This window comes from Oreochromis aureus, linkage group 19 (assembly GCF_013358895.1).
Source record: "Oreochromis aureus strain Israel breed Guangdong linkage group 19, ZZ_aureus, whole genome shotgun sequence".
Taxonomy (NCBI): domain Eukaryota; kingdom Metazoa; phylum Chordata; class Actinopteri; order Cichliformes; family Cichlidae; genus Oreochromis; species Oreochromis aureus.
Window position 1 is genome coordinate 6,348,970 of NC_052960.1, and position 20,327 is coordinate 6,369,296.

Below are 20,327 nucleotides of genomic sequence, written 5' to 3' on the forward strand. Positions count from 1 at the left end.
TTGTTTAATATTTAATTCATTTAAAATATTTGTGACAGGTACATAATTCCATGTTGGGATTATTAAAATTCTCCTGATTCCAGAGAAGCAAAAAAGGTCCTGAAAAGATACAGCTTACAGGCCACCATTAAATAACATCACCAACAGCACTAATAGAAAGTGTTTTACTCATGATCTTTCCTAAATATATTTTTTAATTTAAAAAATGTAAAGGATGTGACTGTGATACTCCTCCCAGTGTATTCAGGTCCTTTCACATGATATGAAATTAATTTTGAGGTGGTGTTTGTGTATTTGTTAGTTTATTTTGAATTCCTCCTCGTCACAGTCTGCGTACCTTCAGCCGCCTTTCTTTCTCGTCCCGTCTCCAGCTGTCTGTCCTTCAGGTGTGGCCTCGATGTGACAGACAGCTGCCAGTGGTGGCCTGGTTTCACACCTTGGCTGCCCCCCCCACCGCCTCCCTCTGCAGACAGCAGCCTGGGAAACCACAGGCCACCAGGCTGGCGCCAGCCTGTACGGCTTAGAGCAGGGCAGCCGGCCCAATCAATACCTCTGCATTTCCTGTCCATTTGCTCAGGTCTCTTCATTAATAATTACTGCTTGGCGGAGCTTCAATGCGCTCGCTGGCTGGGCCAAGGGGAGAGGCTGGGTGACCTTTCCCCGCCCCTGGCTTGACTTGGATCACACAGACAAACACGGGGACAGACATAATAAGGCAACACAGATGACATTACCCCTGATTCATGCTGGTTCCTCCTCTGTAGCGAGGAGCACGCCAAATGCTATTAAAAAATAAATAAATTTTTTTTGCAGCTGTGCTTATCAGCAGTGGTACACACCAGGTAGAACATGACTTTGAGACATTTTTACAACCAGTTTGGTGCCGCTTTTCAACTTGGCAAACACCCACTAAATCCAGCAGCTATGATTTCAGCATCATCTGTGCCGTGCAGCGGCAACCAGGAGGAAGCTATTCTTAAAAGTAATTTTTGAAAAATAAGTGCCGCTCGGTGTATCATTTCCTGTTCATGGTACATTTTCCAGATGACAATAACAATTCTTCAAAACATCTTAAATTACGTTCTGCCTGGGATGTGCCTTCGCTGATAAGCAAAGCAACAATAACTGCCAGGTTTGAAACTGCAGCAGCCTGGTGTGATTATTTTCTCCAGGCATGAGAGGAAACAAAACGCATGACATGATGCTGAAGTAATGTGGGTTTTTTTAAAAACTTTTTTATTTAATGATGACCACAGAGCAGAACAGTTTCTCAGCATCTGGATCGAGTAAAACAAAGTTCATCTGTTCTCGTCCTTTGGCCTCTGCAGACCCCTGTACACCCCTCCAGGCTGTACAGGAGTGTGTGTGTGTCCAGGTCAAAATTTGGTGACGGCAGAGGCGATGTTCTCCAAGGCGGATCGAGCCTCGGAGGAGGGGAAAGCCTGGATGGCCTCCAGAGCCTTGTTGCCATGGTAACAGCACAAGTCCATCGCCGTGCTCACGCCTTTCTCCGACTTAACCGCTGCCAAAAGCTGCAGACGGATGAAAACACACATTAGTTTGTCATGTTTGTGTCACTCTCGTTACTATCCAGCTGTCAACACAATAAACTGTTAAGAGGCAGCGAAAGTTAGCTCGCTGTTAAAGTGGGCCCGAGGGGTAAAAACGGGAGGAAAGACGCCTTTTAATCACCCCTCCCCAAAAAACCCCAATTACAGTCACGTCTGTGCTGCCAGTGGTACCACTGAAGGCAGCTTCCCAAATTTAACTACAAGAGGAAATTTTCAGACTCATCACTGTGAGTTAGGCTTTAAAAATTTGGCATTTAACAATAAGAAAGGAAATGCCCTGAATCGTGTTTCTCTGCCAGTGCTAATTACGTAGCTCACAGCACTTCTGTCTTTCCACTAATGAAGGCACCGGTTTTTCTGCACGCCAGGTAATGAACTGAACAAAGGATTTCCGTGAAGACTGTCCATCACAAAGTCGTGGATTGTTGGATTTTTTTTTCACATTGATTTCTGCTCCTATATCCCAGAGAGCACCTCATGCACCTTACACAACGTACACATTTCACACATGAGGAAGCAGAGGCCATCAAATCAAATCAACTCCAACAACAGCTTTAAGTACACAGACTGAGTGAATTTGTGCACCTCCCTGTGCTTTACTGCTGCTGTGTTGGGACATCTTTTTGCTGGAGGCGTTTTACCTCATGAATTCTGGAGGTGGAAAGCCCCGTAGGCCTTTCTTCTCTAAATCACCAGCCAGGGTGATGCTGAGTTCGACACCTGCAGTTCTTTATTATCATTTATTTCTTAAATTTAGAAAAGACTATATTTCCTGGAACATTTCACGCCATCTTCTCTGCTAACCTTGTTTAATTCTGCATTAGTTTTTAACGTTTCCTCCCTCCCTCCTCTGTTTGCACGTTACGTTTGGTTCCACATCCTGTTCTTTCTTCATGCTCCGAACATGATTTGTCTGTCTTTGCCGCCTTGAGTCTCTCCTGATCTCATCAATATTCACATGCAGCATGTGAGAAAAAATTATACAGGACAAGTGAGCATGATAGCTGACATAATTCAATAAAATATGATCAAGTTAATTCATTTTTCAAAAGTAATGTACACTGAATATATTAAACATCATTTAATAAATGATGGAGTTAGTTTTTTATCTGAAAATGCCACTTTGTCAAGATTTAGTATGAAACGGTGAGTTACCCCCGTGTAATTAAATTAAAAGCCAATGAGAAACCTTGAGCAGCTCCTGAAGCACCTGTCCACGATATCATGGCTCGCTCTGTGCCTCCTGATCACTGCTGCAACTTTCCACTGATTATGAGCCAGGCGCCCATCTTCCAGTCTCCTTTCCTATACTTTTCAGCTCCTGGTAAGTCTGTGGCACATAACTGTGTAATGCCAAAGACATTACAATTGCTCTTAGCAACACAAAATAACTGTCCAGAGGCGTTACCAATATGGCTGCTAAATGGCAAGACCCACAGCCCAGACACTGAGAAACATTCAAATACTTGGAAAAGTTTCTGCTTAATGTTTTTTTTAATCTGGTCAAGATTTAACAACATAATAAATCTCGATCAATTTAGCAGGCATGTTTAACTCTCCATATCTTCCTCCCTTGCTGCTCATCATCACTATTCAGCCAATCACAAGCCATAAACTGCAGGCTCACCATCTAACAGCTACACAGCAATGACAAGTTATAAAAAAAACAGACATTTCGCTTTATATAATCCACTGATTAAAACCTGACCATGCTTACTGAAGGTCACAATAAATTGTGCGTTGAATGGTGAGCACACCTCGTGAGTAGCTGAAGCGGCTCCTCAGGCTACAGTGAGTCATCCTCACTTCTTTTCTGTACTCAGATTTTCTTAGATGATTAAAACCAAAACATAAGTGCCTGCAAATAACACTTCAGAGTGATTTTGTGTGTGCAGGGTTTGTAGAGCTATTGGGGAACAAAAGACTAACAGTCAACACAAAACTCTGCTTGTCATTTTTCAGTTAATTCATGCTGGTTTTAGCTATTACAGGTTCCTAACTTTGTGCTGAATTCAGACTTTGACGTTTTCTCACCCCCGTGTGCTGCTCTTAGTTTCCCTCCTTGTGTCTCCTCACCTCTCCTTCCCCTCAGACTTCTCTCCCCTTTTCAGCAGCGCTGGTGAAGGAGATTCTCTCACAATGCCACTGTCTCAGAGTCTCGGTGTCTCCTCCGCAAATAGGCCTCGGTAACTAATCCTTCCTGCTCTGGTTTCAGGCGAGACCAGATAACACCCCCCTCCTCCCCTCTTCCAACACCATCGGACCCCCCTCCTCTGTAGCTTCGGTCTCTTTTTGCACCCCTATCGGTCCCCTTCGATGCCTCACACATTGACTTTGGAAAGCTTGTTTCCCAACTTTGATATAAGTTACAGTGAAAAGACATCCTGTTTCTCTTTGCTGTCTTTGAGGGCAGACAGTAAGGAGGTAAAAACTGTGAAATACGGCAAAGGAAAATTGTGGCCATCTAACAACTTCTAAGAAAAGTGCAACTCAAAGGCAACAGAATAAAACTGAACTTTGTGTCACGTTGTGAAATAACATTAAGAGTTCATATCTCGCAGAGCGGGCAGATTCTGGATAAAGGCATTCGTAAAGCTGTGTGCTTACCTTTGAGTAATCCAGCTGGTTTCTCAAAGTTTTTGCCTTGAAGAATAAAAGAAAAAGAGATAAAGCAGGAATGTATCTCTGGCTTCTAAGAGTAAGCTTTTGAAATTTCTCCGAGGCACAGGGAATATTTCACTGCCTACAGCTCCAATAGTCACATACAGAGGGACTGAACTCATGCTTCTTCATTGTTACAATTTACACAATAACAAATACAAAATAAATGCATAAAACAAATGCAAAGAGTCAAATTCTTCATTTTAAAAAAACAAGCAAGCAAGTCAGAAGCAATAACAACTGAAGCTGAATAGTGAAAAAGTGACACCTGGAGTAGTTGTTGCAGTATGTACTACAATAAAAACTACTTCCACTGATTCAGAGGGGGTCAGGACAAAACTTTTTCAATAAGGAACGACCCTGAAGTCTTCACTTTCCCGATGATGCTCTGCCAGCCTCACTGCTATTGTTCCCTGCCTGTAGGGGAAGTTATTTTTTACCTGAGGCCTGCAGAAGCACTAGAAGCACAGTGTTTTTAAATTATGCTCAAAACAGCAGCAGTGTGTGGAGATGCTGGGGGTCTGCTTCTCTGGTTGCAAACCCTCTTTTGGCCAGGCCGTCCAATCACAGTGGAGCAGGGGTGGGGTAAACACTATTCTGACCAACCATCAGATCCTATTTGATAAGACGGCTTTACCAAAACACATCCCCAAAACTTTTTCTGGACTCAGTGACTGAATTTGTTAATTTGTGAATGGAGGGCAGGTCAGTCGAACTGAGATCAGGTGAGTTTTGTTTCAGCAGTAGTGAGAAATTTAACAGCTTTCTCTCTCACCTTTGTTTTAGACCTCATTTTGATCTTCTTCACTCATCACAGTAACAGATACTGTGAATTATATTATAAAGTAAGATTCATTCAACTTTTCAAGTGGTTGCACGCAGCTCTTTCAGATCTGATGCAAACTGATACTCCTGCTAGAAACATAAAGGCAGTGAATCCAGCTGCTGCCCTGGTGTCATCCTTAACGTACCTGCTGCAGCTGATGATGCCACGTCTCCCGGCCGATAATTTGACGGTGGAAAACGACCGGGGCGGCGCTCAGACTAAATGACAGCGGCTCTCCTGCTCTGCTCTTCACAAACGGCTGCAGGTCAGAGTTCAGCTGCAGAAAGGCAGAGAACATTCGTCAATGCGGAGCTTCTACTGTAACTTTCAGCTTATCAATTAAACCAAGTCAGTGGTGAAAACAGTCAAGGTTGCATTTGCCTGCCTACACTCTGAGCTGACCCTGTTAATGAACAGACACAGCTAGCCTGATGAGGATGGTTCTCCTTCAAAGACCTCATTTTTGGTTCCTCCCATGCTGAGATTCCCTGTAGCCACTGAGGCCTGCAGGCAGGCAGCTACAGGGAGCCCCAGCAGGAGAGGACGCACTAAAGCAGCAATGAGAGTGGGATCATTATGAATGACTTCTACACCAGCGCCAATAAAATTCAGCTGAAAATCTCTGAACCTTGGAAAAAAATAACTGAGCAGCTGCATTATTTACATCTTAATGACATTCTAGCACATAACAACTCAACCTTCTTCCTGTTTCCACATTTTTATGCCCCTCTCTGATACAAGAATAATAAGACAGACAGGCACTTAAGTCTAATGTTTCCTATGTTTCACTTGCACTTTTTGTAGTGCCGATAAATCACTCTGCTCCCTTTAACGTCACGCTTTTATGTATCAATTCAGCTACAGTGTGAAGCATTTGATAAATAGACATAAAAACACTTTTGAAAAGAAGGGCAATTATTCATCCCGAGGATGAGAGAAAGAAGTCAGACATTACTGTTACATGGAGAATGGAAGACAGATTTTTTTCTTTACTTTGAATTAACTTGATCACAGAAAGTATGTCAGTCAGGAGGTCCAAAACTTTGGCATAAAAAAAGACCAAAGACTAATTTAATACTGCCAGAAAACCTCCACATTTTTAATTTAAGTACTGACATAACACAATTTTTTTTCACTGCACATAACAAAATGCAACAATCGATGTCGCCGATTGTCTCTAAAAAGAACACGGCTGCACGGCTTAGGTTTGCAATGTTACATCTGAACAAAGCGCAAGACTTCTTGAACAATGTCTGAACAAAATGCACAGCTCCACATTTGGCAAAAACCAAACACAGCATCTCAGCACGGCGGTGGAGGAGTGACGACTTGGGCTTAGTTTGCAGCCACAGGACATGGGTGCCTTGCAGTCATCCAGTCAACCACAAACTCCTCTGTATATCAGCATATTCTAGAATGAGTCCGTCTGCCCGACAGTTAAAGTTTGGCTGAAATTGGGTCATGCACCAGGACAGTGATCGACACATAGCATGGCTGAAAAAGAAAAGAATCAAGCTGCTACAACAGCCCACTCGAAGTCTAGACCTCATGCCTGAAAACTTCAAACTGACATCCTTAAGCTGCTAAATTATGAAGGACCGGGACTATGCTCCTGACCCATCCATATTCATAGAGACAAAAATCCCAGGAATTACAATATTTTTTTCTGTTTTCAAGGAAACTAATGACAGGAGCAACTAAATTACGCATAACTATCTTTCTCTTGGATTTTTCTGAGACGGTCAGGCGGTTATTACATCTCTTTTCAAATTATCAAAAGATTTTGTTCTTCTTGTATCTAATCCCTTGAAATCCAGTTGGGTGTCCCGCGTGATGATATGCTGATCAACCATTATAGATTTATTGCTCAGACAACCACCTTTTTTGTATATGTTACTTGCTGGATTCGCCTCACCTTGTGGCCCAGCGACAGGTGTTTGCCGTACTTGTAGGCCAGTCTTTGGGACTCTTTGTCGTGTTTGGCGAGCTCCATCGCAGCTTGACAGCTCTTGGCTAGCAGCGCCCCATGAGACAGGAACGTCTGCTCCTCCCACGCCGCCACGTCGACTCCGTCGGTGAGGCCGTTCTCCTGCAGAGCAAACAGAGGCAAACAGCATGTGAGAGCAGGCCTGACCTTCCTCCGCTTTTACTAGACGACTTCAAAGTTCCCACAGAGCACCTCGCTGCTCCTCCATCAAAACAAGCCTTCCTTGCTCTTTGACTTTATTTCTCAGTGTGTAATTGGTGGGGCCTCAGCGAGTAGCAGCACACAGTTATTTTCCACAAGTTCCTCAGTCATTTTAAAGGAAGAAGAAAACAGCAACAGCAGAAAAACAACTGAGAGTTTGCTTTTTTAATTTGCAAATTTAAGTAAATCATAAGAAATATACACAAATGGAACCAGGTTGTTATTATTAGAAACTATTAAAAAAATCTAAATGTTTGGAAAATAGAGAATAAAAATCCATTGAAACACATCAATTACATGTATGAGATTTCCTGAAATATATAAAAGTAATAAGTAAATTGTGTCAGAGTTGGAGATGTTTTTTTAAACTACCTCAAATTAACTAGTTATAAACTCAGCACATAACCTACAGATTTAGATGAGCTAAAGAAAATTGTTGCTCACTGGTACCTGTGATTACTGTGGACTGTTTAAGTAAAGAAAGCTGCTTATTAGTTACTTATGAGTCTTTATCAGGATGTCTTTTATTGTCATTATAGTTATTGTTGGCCACTTTCACACAGAAGCATTACTAACCTTTCTATGCTGCTCACAGTAGGTGTTAACTATTTAATCTAAAGGCAGCCAAACATATTATCTTTGGTTTCTTGAAGCTTTTAACTGAATTTGAGTAAGCTTGTTTTTGCAATAGTATATTTCTTAAAATAAGAATGCTGGTGTTACTATATGAAGTCCATAACCTAAAGCATTTTTCTCTGCTTCTCAGTACTTTCTGATTTTCTGACGTTATACCCAAATTTTTTCTACGGATCATTCAGATATTTCAAAAGAGGCTATGTGAAGTTTTTCTTTGTTCCTAAAAAGCTCACGTCTATGAAGCAGCCAGGCACTAAAGCTGTAGCAGGCATTGTATTGGTGGAGGGAACCTATCCTGGCTGTTAAAAGGCCAAAGGTGGGGCATACCCTGGACAGTTTGCCACTATATCATCGAGAAACACCATTCACATAATGACAGAATGGCCAATTATAACCTTGTGCATGTCTTTGGACTCTGGCTGGAAATGTGGGTATGTCATGAGAACCCACTCAGGCACATGGAGAACATGCAAACTCCACTCAGAAAGGCCCCAGCCAATGGATTGTTTATGTTCACCATAAACAAGTTGCCAATTAACCTCTTTATTAGTAGTATATCAACTGTTTTTTGAGTAATTACAAAACCTGACCATGCTCTACTTCAACTGAGACTTTTCTGCTCAATAACCTCCTAATTACTGCTTATTAATAAAGGTAGTTGCACATACATTATGAGCTTGATGTCCTCTGCTCAGCATAGTCCTAATAATGTGCCAGTAACATAAAAACGGACTTTAAAAACATTTAAAGTGGAGCTTTATGGTTTACACAGGCATGGTTTCACGTAGTGAGGTCTACTAGAAGAGCTTTGCCTGATTCACAGTTCAGATTCTGACCTTATTCATCTTTCGCTGGGCCTTAATGCTGCCCCTCAGTTCATCCTCTGTCTGAAATAAACAGTTTTAGCTCTTCAGCTCAGGTCATCTTCACTTTAAAGCCAACTTTCTTCTGATTGGCTGCCCATTGTAACCAGAAGGCTTGAACAGCAGGTAGGTGGGACTTCTGTGCTCACAGTTGGAGCTGTGTGGCCAAGATGAGGATAGCAAGGATATCTCCTCTATTTTAAACTTTAACCACGTTTAAATTGGCATAAATGATTGAAATGGTATACGAAAGCAGTTCTCCCGCTGTTGAATGGCCTTCTCATATATCTCTGGACCATTCCTAGTGTGTCAGTGTACGTTGTTTCATGTACTTGTGCCTTTGTCTCAGCATTACACCTCCTTCAATGTGTCAGAATTCTTCAACTTGATCTTTACATTTGGGAAGCAGATGAAATCACAGTGATGTAAAGCGAGCAGGGCAGGTGTGGTCAAAAAAAGGTGTCAGTGAGCTCAGTGCTACTACACCATGATGTAATGAACTGAATGTTCTCTCAGCTTAGGATGTTACAGCACAGAGAGGTCCACCTTGTCAGTGCTTACAGCCATACATCCTTCTCATCTGATCTCAGAAGCTAAGCAGGGTTGTCCCTGGATAGGACTTGGATGGGAGACCACCCGGGAATACCGGGTGGTCTGAAAATAGAGCAGGTTGGCTATTAATCGGAAGATTCCTGGTTCACCCAGTCTGCTTGCCGAAGTATAGGCAAGATGCATTCATCAGCGTGTGTTTATGCCATGCATAGACAAAAAAAACAAACCCGTTTATGTGTGAGGAGTGCTCAGAGTGAGAAAAAAGCACCTCTAAGTACAGTCCATTTTAGCCTTGTGAACCGAGGTCTCTTCAGCAGAAAACTGCTCAGTCATCATAGCTGGAGACCCATCTCTCATCACTAGACTGAAATAGCACATGCAAGTTTCTACACTTTGCAATTTCTGTTGTGAAACTGCAGAGCGCACAGTATGGCCAGAATGACGCTTCCACAGAGAGACCTAAAAACTGCAGATGTGCTGGAAGCTCTTTGTAGATATAGAGAAGATTACTTTGAACAGGAGATCAACCAAATTTAATTTGAGTAAGGTGTTGGACTATTTTAAGGTCCAGAGAAGAAAGATAAACATGCATTGTATGGGAAGAAAAGATGTTTTACCTCTGTATTATGGGAATTCTCATAATAGATTCCTTGAACCAAATCACCAATGGCACTGGAGATCAATTCAACGACCTGTCGAAGACAAAATAAAATAAAAACACGTTTAAGATGTTTGTTTCAGATTAGGACCTCAAAGTTTCGTATTCACGATCATTTTACTTGATATCATTGACTCCAAAATATAATAACTGTATCAAAACAGGAATTAAATTCAACAATAAATCACTTAAAGAAAGACAGGAATTTCATCAGAAAGCCAGTTAAACTTTGCAAAAAAGACTTTTGATGACCGAGAAGAAAAGCACAAGAAATTCAACTTTGAAACCAAAGCTAGGACGCACAGGTATCTGCATGCCTGGTCCCAACAGTGAAGCCTGAACCAGAAGCAGTGATGACCTTCTTTGTACTGAGTGGGATGACCTCAAATAAACCGTGAGCCGTTGTAAAGGCCATCTCACCAAGAAGCAGAGTGCTGCATCAGTTTACTGGTCCCCCACAATCACCAAACTTAAATCCAGCTGAGTTGATTAGGGATGAGCTGGATCACACAGTGAGGGAAAAGCAGCCAACAAGTCCTCAGCATACATGGGAACTCCTTCCAGTCTGTTAGCAAAGCTTCAGGTGACGACCTCATGAAGCCTCCTGAGAGAAGGCTACGCAAAAAGCAAAAGGTGCCAAAAGGTGCATATCTGAGCCAAAGATTACAGGTTTGATTTGCACAGCGGTCAACATGTGCAGCTACTCGACCTCTTCAAGTGTCCCCAGGTCAGGTACTGCACTTAGCCTCTCCCTCCTCATAAATCACTAAGGCTACCAGCGCTGATTAAGCTCCTAAAATGTCGATGTAAATGAGGCTGATCACAACCGACACGCTATTCGGTTCATCTGTGACATTTGTAATTAAAAACCACAATCCCCCCCACACACCCTCCCCTTTGACTGAAGAGCGAGGAAACAGTATCTGAACAGCTGGTTTGGAGAATTAATCGGAGGTGAGATGTGCTGGAAGCCAGGTGAACTGCAACTCGGCTGCTCATTTTCGCTCCGTAGGGGAGCTCCTGGCGATTTCATGAAGCACATCCAGGCTCGCCTTCGTTCATTATACTTTGTATTTATAGAGGAGTCCGGTTTGAGAGAGCCGGCTCGGGTGACTGTCTGGTCTGAGGGGCTGAAATGGAGCTAAAAGGCAGATGGTGAGACAAAATAAGGTGGTGTCCAGAGAGCAGAGGGGTTAACAAGGTTTTGGGAGTGATGATCTGACCTCCGGGTTCTCTTTTCTCAGATTCCCTCATTATTCAAAGATTTCTTACACTTTGTACCTCTGGGTTTGCCTCATTAGTATACAAGGTTAGGATTCTGCAAAAATATTGCGAGTCAAATGAAAAAGGAAAATGAGCCTTAAGTCTAAATAACCACTACATCTGCAATCAGGGAGCCATTAAATATGCTTTGTATACAATTTAAAAAAATTACAACAAAGACAAAACCTAAAAATGAAGCTAAAATGGGCCTTATGTGTGTGTTTTGTTTGTTTAAGAGTGCAGTTGCCCATTTCCCCTTACAGGGGGCATGCATGCCTACATTTTAGCTTACAGAAACCCTACCAGCCTCTCATCAACCACCAGATAAGAGGCTGTATCTTTTAAAGTGGTTGTTTATGTCTGGATCTATTGAATGAGTAAAAGAAAAAAAATAATCGCAGACAATGTCTCCGTCCTTCATTCACAGCCACAGAACAGCGTGGACAGTGGAGATGGGGCCACGCCTGTTACAGTTCAGATGAATGAGGTTAAATTTAGAGCTCCTTCAGCTCATCCCAGACATCCTTGGTTCATCAGAAAAGTCTGGTGACGCTGGCTGCTCCGTCAGCCTCGCAATGTCCTTTGGGTAACTGAATCCACTAGGGGAAAATATTGAGGAAACCTGAGCTTCGCCCACAGACCTGGAAGGACAATGTGCCTACAGTATTACCAGATGTGGTGTCTCTGCCTGGCCTGCGTTGGGAAGTGGGGGCCAGTGGGGGTCTTTTTTTGGAAAGTATCAGATCATCTCTCCCCCTGCCTCCCCTTTACTCCATTCCCAAATCTAGCCAGATCGTGTTTTGCCGACAGGTCTGCGAGGGGGAAGAAACCGGAGCTCCACGGGAAGATTATTTTACAGTTTATACAAGTAGCGGCATAGGTTTTCTCTCAAGGCCACGACATATAATCTCCATCGCTCTCAGTGCCTTAAAAGAAAAAAAAAAAAAAAAAGCCTGGTTTATGAGAAAAACTTTAAAAGCTACAGGAAATACTCTGTTACCCTGCACCGTCAATATTTAACAACAGACTCAACTGCACAGTTTAGCTGTTAAAGGGCTGTAAATATCAGGCTGTTAACAGATTTTAACGGTGAAAAGCAAAATGTCTTATAGCCTTCACTGCATTAGCCTTGGAGTAATTATCAGTTTGAAAATGCAACAACATATTTGTAGATTTTTTTCTTTCAGGTTAAACAAACAGGATACAGGATTAAGAGGTACCTCTTTACAAAAACTACACAAAAAAGGAAAAATATATGCAAAAGTGAAAATGTTATAGTGGTAATTCTCATGCCATTTTCTAGAAATACGACACTCTCTGCTGTACAAAAGCTCCAAACTGTTTTTTTTTTTTTTTGCAAATTCCAAAAATTGCAGTTCCTCAAATGTCCTCTTGGGGCTGGCTCCAAGAGGGAGTCAATCCACACAGACTCCCATGTTAAACTGAGCGCTTCGCAGCAGAAATAGACATGATTAAAACCTGCAACAACCATAAAACAGTTTCAGCTAACTTACACTTTCATAACAAATCTATTTCATAATTCATCCATTTAAACTGTATGAGTGCTTAATGTTTGCAATATTGGGTGTTCAGGTTACTTTAAGTGACAGGTTGGCACCGTTAGCTATCTGCTAGGCTTTACCTCCACTAATTCGAGTCACCGAGCTTAATTACTCAACAACGTTCGCTGCATTTGTGCCTTTTTGAGCATTTTAGTGCAGTTATCTGAAAACACCATAGCTTGCTGTCTGGTTAATTGCACTAACAGAGTGGCCAGGCAGATTAGTTCTAAAGCGTATAGTCAGAATTACATACGTGACATGAATGTTTCAGCTCCTGTATATGAACTGACAGCACCTGCTGCAGTTTTCCGTTAGGATTTAATGTATTATACTGTTCACGACAAGCAGTGCTGATGAACCTATTAAAAGTGGACTTGCAGTTACTGTGCATCCTTCTAACTCACAGTTCAACTCATACGAATCATTTATATTATAATACAACAACTAATAATGCACAGCTGACACTAATCAACAGAGTAAATCCACATTCATGGAATTACACAACCAAATGGTATGCTGGGTATGCTAAATGGGTAATGTTGTAAAGGGGGGGAGGGCCTCGGTGCTCCAGTCAAGAAAAGATGGAGGAGGAAGAGAAGAGGCCAGCGATGCTCCAGAGTAACTTGCGACAAATAAAAGGAGCCGTTTCGGATTTAAAGAATGAGATTCATTTAGCTTCATTTCTTGTGCTCTCGTCCCCTCAGACTCAGGCAGCTCCTCACACACAGCGACAGCAAAGCAAGTGAGGCAAAGATAACATGTTACTCGCAGTGTTGCCAACTCCTCAGTAAGGAAAATCGCTATTGGTTGTCCTAAAAGTCGCTAGAAGTCGCTAAATGACGTCATCACCTAATTTGCATAATTGGTCATGCTAATATAATTGTAACCTATGTTGTTGGAGAGAGAAATAACATCGTGGAAGAGACATAAAGTGAGTAAAAACGTCCTAAATGCATTTAGAGTTTATTTAGAACTACAAATTAAATTTCTTTTAGCAATTATTGTTTTTTTTTAATGTCACAATTCCAACCCTGCTCCTTTACCCGGGCTTGGACCGGCAAAAGTGATCCGAAATAGGCACTCTGGTGGAGTTACTTTGTGTGTGTTTATAAGTAGTTTTAAACCTTGTGATCCACAAAACAGCATAAGAGTAAAAGAGTAAAAGAAGAACTGACTGTGTTACAGCACCCGCTGCTTGTTGAGAGTAAAAGCGATACGCGCTTTCACGTCTTTTAGCGACTTTAAGAAAAAAAGTCGCTAGGGGGTCTGAAAACTCGCTAAATATAGCGACAAAGTCGCTAAGTTGGCAACACTGGTTACTCGAGGCTAACAGGTGTTTTTCCTGACAACAGAATAATTTGTGCAACAAATGCTGTAAGAATAAGTCCAAATTTAGTTTGTTTTAAAGCTGTAGCTCTGCTCTGGAAACATCAATGCTAACGAGACAGATGATGGCTTTGTGCAACAGCTACTGCACATCCAAATATAACAGGCATCATTTTAAGTAATGCCTCTACAGGCCTGTGCCAAACATTTTATTTTTGTTAATAAAATTTGAGGGATTATTTTTAGTTTTAGTTGAGTATTTTATTCATGTTTTATGTCTTTTTAAAGTATTTTGGGGGCTTTTTGTGTTTCAGGCTGACCCCGGTGTGAGTGTTGGATGGATTCAAACTTGGGCCTCTGCTAAAGCCTTACAGCATGTGGGTCACCTGCTCAACCCAATGAACTGAGTCGGCTTCTCGTTTTATTTATTATGATATTAAATTACTATTTTTTAATTCTAGAGACTGTTGACACAAAAAGTAATTGTAAACATATTTAAAGACCAATTTTGCAAAAGTAATATTTAATAATAATAACACTAATGATGATAATAATAATAATAATGATAATAATAATAATAATAACACTAATGATAATAATAATGATAATAATAAAAATAATAATAATAATAATAATAATGATAAGTGATATATTGTGGAACACATTAGCAGGAAAGACCAGACCTCCTCTCCCTAGCCACGTCCTTCAGCCCATCTGAAGAGACAGTGACGTGTGCCCAAGCCAGCTGTGAGATCTAATGGCCTCCACCAAGTAGGAAAACCCAGAACACTTTACCAAGGAGGCCTCCAGGAGGTATCCCAGTCAGATTCCTGAACCATGTGGAGGAGTAGCAGTCACTCAGGAATGACTTAGCTCCTCCCCCTATCGCTATGGGAGAGTCCAACAATCCTTCAGAAGCAGCTCATCTGTAATCATGCTCTTTAGGTCACTATGCAACTCATCCCTGACCTGGCGTGTGCTTTGCACTCTTCGTCCGTTTGGAGGTGCTAATTCTTATTCCTGCTGCTTCACTCTCAGGTGCAAATCAGAAAAGTATGAGCTGGAAGTCGTCACATGGTGAGGGCAACAGAACCACATCATCTGCAAAAATGAGAGACGCGATTCTGAGGTCACCAAAGTTTAAACTTTCTACACTTGGCTACATTTGAAATTCTGCCCATAAGAATTATGCACATGAAGCGGTAAAAATCATTAAAAAAAATACACAGATAACATAGATTTTTCTTTTTCACCAGTGCTGATTTAATTAAGTATAATTAGGTGGACTTCAAGTCATTTGAGTGGTAGAAACCACTCAAATAAATGCATAAAACGATGTATAAAAGTAGATGTATATGTATAAAAGTAAAAAAACAACAACAATCTGATATAAAAACATCAGATTAAGGATCTAAAAATTTCTTCAGGTAAAAATTACAGTCAAAGAAATTAACTGTGTTTTGCTTTTTCAATAAATTAAACAGAGCAGAGCTCAACACCAAAATTCAGCCCAAACGAAACCACATTTCTGTACCTTCAGCTCAGCATTATGGACTCATCTCTGCTGTTTACAATAATCTCATTTCCCCTGTGTTCCAACCAGAGAAAAAGGTGGAAAATATGAGCATCAGTGCATGCTGTGGTGTGGTTTCCCCTTGGTTCATTTTGTTTTGCTAACCTTTTCAAACATGAGTAACTGTGAGCTATCAGATGTCCATCTCCTTATTACCTCTAAAAACTTCCACTACGGGGGATGCTTCCTGTGGTTGCTTCAGATTGCAGGCTTGTTTGGGAGAAAGAAAAAAAAAAAAAGGTTAATACTCTCCAGCATTGCTCTGTGGTAATTTAGTACTAGCTGAGTATGAATGGCATTGTTCTCACCTTGAAAATGAACAATGCTAAAGGAAAATGTGCTGTAAGCGTTCAGTTTAATCAATGCCAATGTGCTTGGCTTGAATGCACGCTTAATGTGATTAAATCATCGTTAGTTTGAGTCATCAGCAGATCTGCCATCATTTCATTCTCACTGTGTTTTTCTTCATCTTCCAGGGAAACAACAATATCAGTTCCATTACTGTAATTTGTAGCTTAGCCACAGAGTGGCTATTATCTCTTAGTATTGTTACAGAGCCAATTAGCACTATTAAGGAAGCACCACACCTTTAGAATTATCTATAACTGATCAAGGAAATGTTGGTTTATAACTCCCTCTGTGTTTCTTATACAACAAGCACTACTGGGAACCTACAACATATGCCTGTGTGTGCTGAAAAAGAAGCATCAGGGAAGGCGATAAGGGCTGGTCCGGTTGATGGCACGGGAGGGGGAGATGGTTATTTTGATCCACTCCAACCGCATTCTGAGGCAGCAGCGTGGTGACAGCATCTGTCAACGAGGGGTTACCAGGCTACGCAGCAGATATGATCTCAGATGCTCTTACAAGGCTGCTCCCACACCAACGTCAAAAGATGAAAACTATAACTAGTTTATATGCTTGATAACCTCATTATCCAGCATGTAGCAAAGACTGACACTTGCACCTCAAATATGCTGCTAGGAAGACCCATGTTTGAAGGAGTTTGAGGATGAAAGCCCCCCTCCAGGTGGCCAGATGATTACCGTGTGAAACATATTAAGTTATTAGAATGACAGCTGAATTGTCAAGAAAAGGAACCACCTGCTGAGAATCTAGGAACCAGGAAAAGATCAGGCCTCACCTACACCACACGTCCTTAAATTTCAAAACTTGCCATGCTTGCCAAGCAGTGTCTACTCACTAAAACAAAACTATGAGAAAGTGTTACTATTAGCCAAGTTCTAGTTGTAATAGAAGTTATTCCTCCACTTAGGCTGTTGGAGTGCACTCCTGCTTTCTTAGCCTGCATAAAACTACTGAGATGAATTTCTTGAAATTTGTTGGAAAGTTGAAGGATGCGTAAGGGAAAGACAATTAAGTAATTTATTTCTGTTTTAGATCTTCAAAATTACAAAAAAGCTCTTTTTTCCACTGTGAAGAACCTCACTATCCCACCAAGTTTGAACCAAAGCTTTGGTTTTCTACAACCATTTAACCCCAGGGTGTCAAACATATGGCCAAAAACGGCCTGCCAAAGGATCCAGTCTGGGTCTGCATGGTTTGCAGCGGTGAAAATCACAGAGACGGAGGAAAAAAATGTGGAAGTTTTTCCAATACTTTGCATCATCACGAGAATGACTGAAAGACATCACCTATAGTCTGCCACACTGCACACAAGTGACGTGGTTAAGCCAAGAACCAATGCCAGTGCATTTCTTTGATTTATGACATTTTTTTGTGTAACTGGACTGACTCAAAAAAACTGCATATTGTCAGGGGTGCACATAAGTGGTCCGCAGGTGAGCATGCGCTGTCAAAATAAAAGATGCACCAGATAAGAAGTTGCGACACGCGTTTGCGTACATAAGATTTTCTGGAGGAGGACACACATTTGTTTAGAACTCTTAAAGATGTCGAAGAAGCAAGCTCCTTTGAGCAATTACTTTGGTGTTCCTCCACCTCCAAAGAAATGTCAGAAGGAGTCCGAACCGCAAAAGAAGTGCGTTCTCAGAAAAGTGGTTGCAGGAGGTGAGCTGGCTTCAAACAAATGATGAACGCACAGAGATGTGGTGCAGAATATGCCGTGAAAATCCCACTCTAGCAGACAAAAACAGTGCCTTTTATATGTACGCAAACGCGCGTTGCAACTTTTTATCTGGTGCACGTCTTTTATTTTGACAGCGAATGCGCACCTGCGGACCACTTATGTGCACCCTGTATATTGTTCAAATTGCACTTCACTCTCCTGAGACAGCTCTGGCTGCTCTTCATGTTTTGCAAATAAAAAGAAGTTTATTAAATGTGAACATTTCACATGGAACTTGTACTTTACACTAAAACAAAAGAGGAAAATCTGAAGAAGTCTGCAGGCCCTGAACTAAAATAAATTTGACAGCCCTGATTTAACTAAAAGGTGCCCTATGGGTAAACCACTGTCTTTACGATTATCGTTTGTGTCACGTCAAACAAACACAATGAACACATTTCATCTCACAGTTGCAAAGCTCTGATATTTAAAAATATAAGGTTCATTGCACTAAGCACATGTGTGCACACAAAAAATCTAAATGAACAGTTATTGATTTAAATGCTTGAAATCCTTAGACATATGTCCTATGTCGCAACTTGTGCTGTAGCTTGAAGTGAAATATAGAAATATAGCTTCGCATTTTGGCAACGCAACCATGACTGTGATGGATCCACTTGGTAGTAATACGGCATGTGAACAGTCTACTGAAAAGCAAAAGCAGAAAGCTTTTTTCTCTCATTTTTTTTGCTCTAGCGATCTGGGTTAGATTCAATTGATTTTGAGTCTTTTCTCTCTCTCCAGCACTTCAGTAAAAGGGAATATTCTTTAATATTTATTAGCTCCAAGTCCAACATGATCTGCTCTGGTTTTCAGCCCAGGTTCAACACAGGACTACAAATCAAGCTTTTCTTCAGGAATTTTTTCCTTTTCCATTTTCTTTAGTCAACAGACTGGTCGGTTATTTGATTCTTCAACCGATAAAGCTGACGTTAATCAAAAACAACATTAGGAGATGATTCAAAGGTATGGAATGAAGCTAGGCTTTCTAATCATCTTGTGGCCCTAACCACCTGGGACAGGATGTAAAGGACTATAGGAAAGGAATTGGCAGGGGTAAGCAGGCAAAATGAAAAACATGACACTAGAGCAGATTAACACTTTGATGTACAAATAGATGAATATCAGGATTGCATCACCTTGAAAAAGAAGTAACATAACTACCAAAATAATCTTTATTAAATACATTTCATGTCTACAGGGAGATGACTGAGAGAAAAGACGTTGGTATAAAGTCTGGCACTGATGCGTGAGGCTCTCGGGACCTGGAAGGGCTCATACTGAGACAGCCCTTCCCCTGAAATCAGTCATGTCAGGTCAAATATTTCTCAGGAGAAGTGTTAGTGACGGACAGGATACCTTAGTGTTGTTGAGCTGGGCCAGTCCCGTGCAAGCATTGGCGAGCAGAAAGTCGCCGCTCAGAACAGCCATCTTATTCCCAAACTGCATGTCCTTCAGCGGGCCGTCTGAGACCGTCCACTCCTTCAGGTTAACAATCCCACGATGCACCAGGAAGGCCGTGTGGATCAACTCTGTGATTTCTGCCAGGTTCCTCTGACTGTGAGACAGAAACCCCCCACCAAAAAAAAAACCAACAATAAATCTAAAAATCACAGCTTTGTCGTCAGCAGCTTTTAAAAGAGGCGTTCGCGAGGTTTGACAGTTAGAGAGCTTTTTGACAGAAACATTTTTATTGTCTTCGAGTCGGCAAAGTTTGAAAACTCATTCAGGCATTACCGCAGAGGTGAGTTGATCACAAAGAAATCGGTCAAAACAAAGGACTTATGGGTTTCTTGATCTTCCATGTTCAGAAAAGGAAAACCATCTATTCAGCCAATAAAGCATCAATATTCAGGAGCTGCAGTCCTTTCACTTCAATCAAACACTTATAAAAAGAGAGGGTTCTCTAAAATGTGTCTAAAACCATTAAATGGGACTAATTTTTAGAATGTGCCATTACTCATTGATTTTGATGTGCCAAGTCCAAATAAGATGATTAAAACAACTGATTGCAGATGTTGCCCAGCACTTTCACATCTGTTGTGTTTTTAATGTTATTTAAATAAAGCTGACTTGATTGGCTATTAGTTGAGTTTTAATCATAAATTACAAGCGTATGTCTTCTCATCTGTTCTTTATTATGTAACAAATTAAGACACTTGTGGAGAAAAATTAATAAAGCTCTATATTAGCAGTTTAGCTTAGCTTTAGATCAATTCATAAAAAAACTGTACTGAATTTAATAAAAGATGTGTTTGCAGTCACTGCAGTGATTGCATTGTTGGCACTATCGCTTCGTGTTTCAAAGTTTTCTCCAGGCTCCCCTTCTGTAAGCTACGACTCTGAGCTCCAATACTGATTAAAGTCAGATGGGCACCACGCAGATATTATTATCTCACATGCTTTTCCTTTCAGACGCACAGAAGTTTGTTAATCATTAGTCTGTACTTAGACAGATTACACGAAGAAGGTCAAATCCAAGAAGGTCAAATCCCAACAATTTAAGGGTCAAAATGCATTTTTTAGTCATTTCTGGTTGTAATTACAAACTTTTGTAGC

General features: G+C 41.1%; 1 protein-coding gene across 1 annotated transcript in view; it reads right to left on the reverse strand.

The window, feature by feature from the left end:
* Positions 1–1,210: 1,210 nt before the first annotated feature.
* The window catches only part of pdss2 (prenyl (decaprenyl) diphosphate synthase, subunit 2), a 35,341-nt gene continuing 16,224 nt past the window's right edge, over positions 1,211–20,327 (reverse strand). Inside the window, exons 3-8 of the mRNA XM_031746166.2 lie at positions 19,128–19,326; positions 9,915–9,989; positions 6,974–7,147; positions 5,204–5,335; positions 4,179–4,214; positions 1,211–1,532 (exon numbers count right to left, since the gene is read on the reverse strand). Coding sequence (XP_031602026.1) covers positions 1,377–1,532; positions 4,179–4,214; positions 5,204–5,335; positions 6,974–7,147; positions 9,915–9,989; positions 19,128–19,326 — 772 coding nt within the window. The 3' untranslated portion in view covers positions 1,211–1,376. The remainder of the gene's footprint in view (positions 1,533–4,178; positions 4,215–5,203; positions 5,336–6,973; positions 7,148–9,914; positions 9,990–19,127; positions 19,327–20,327) is intronic.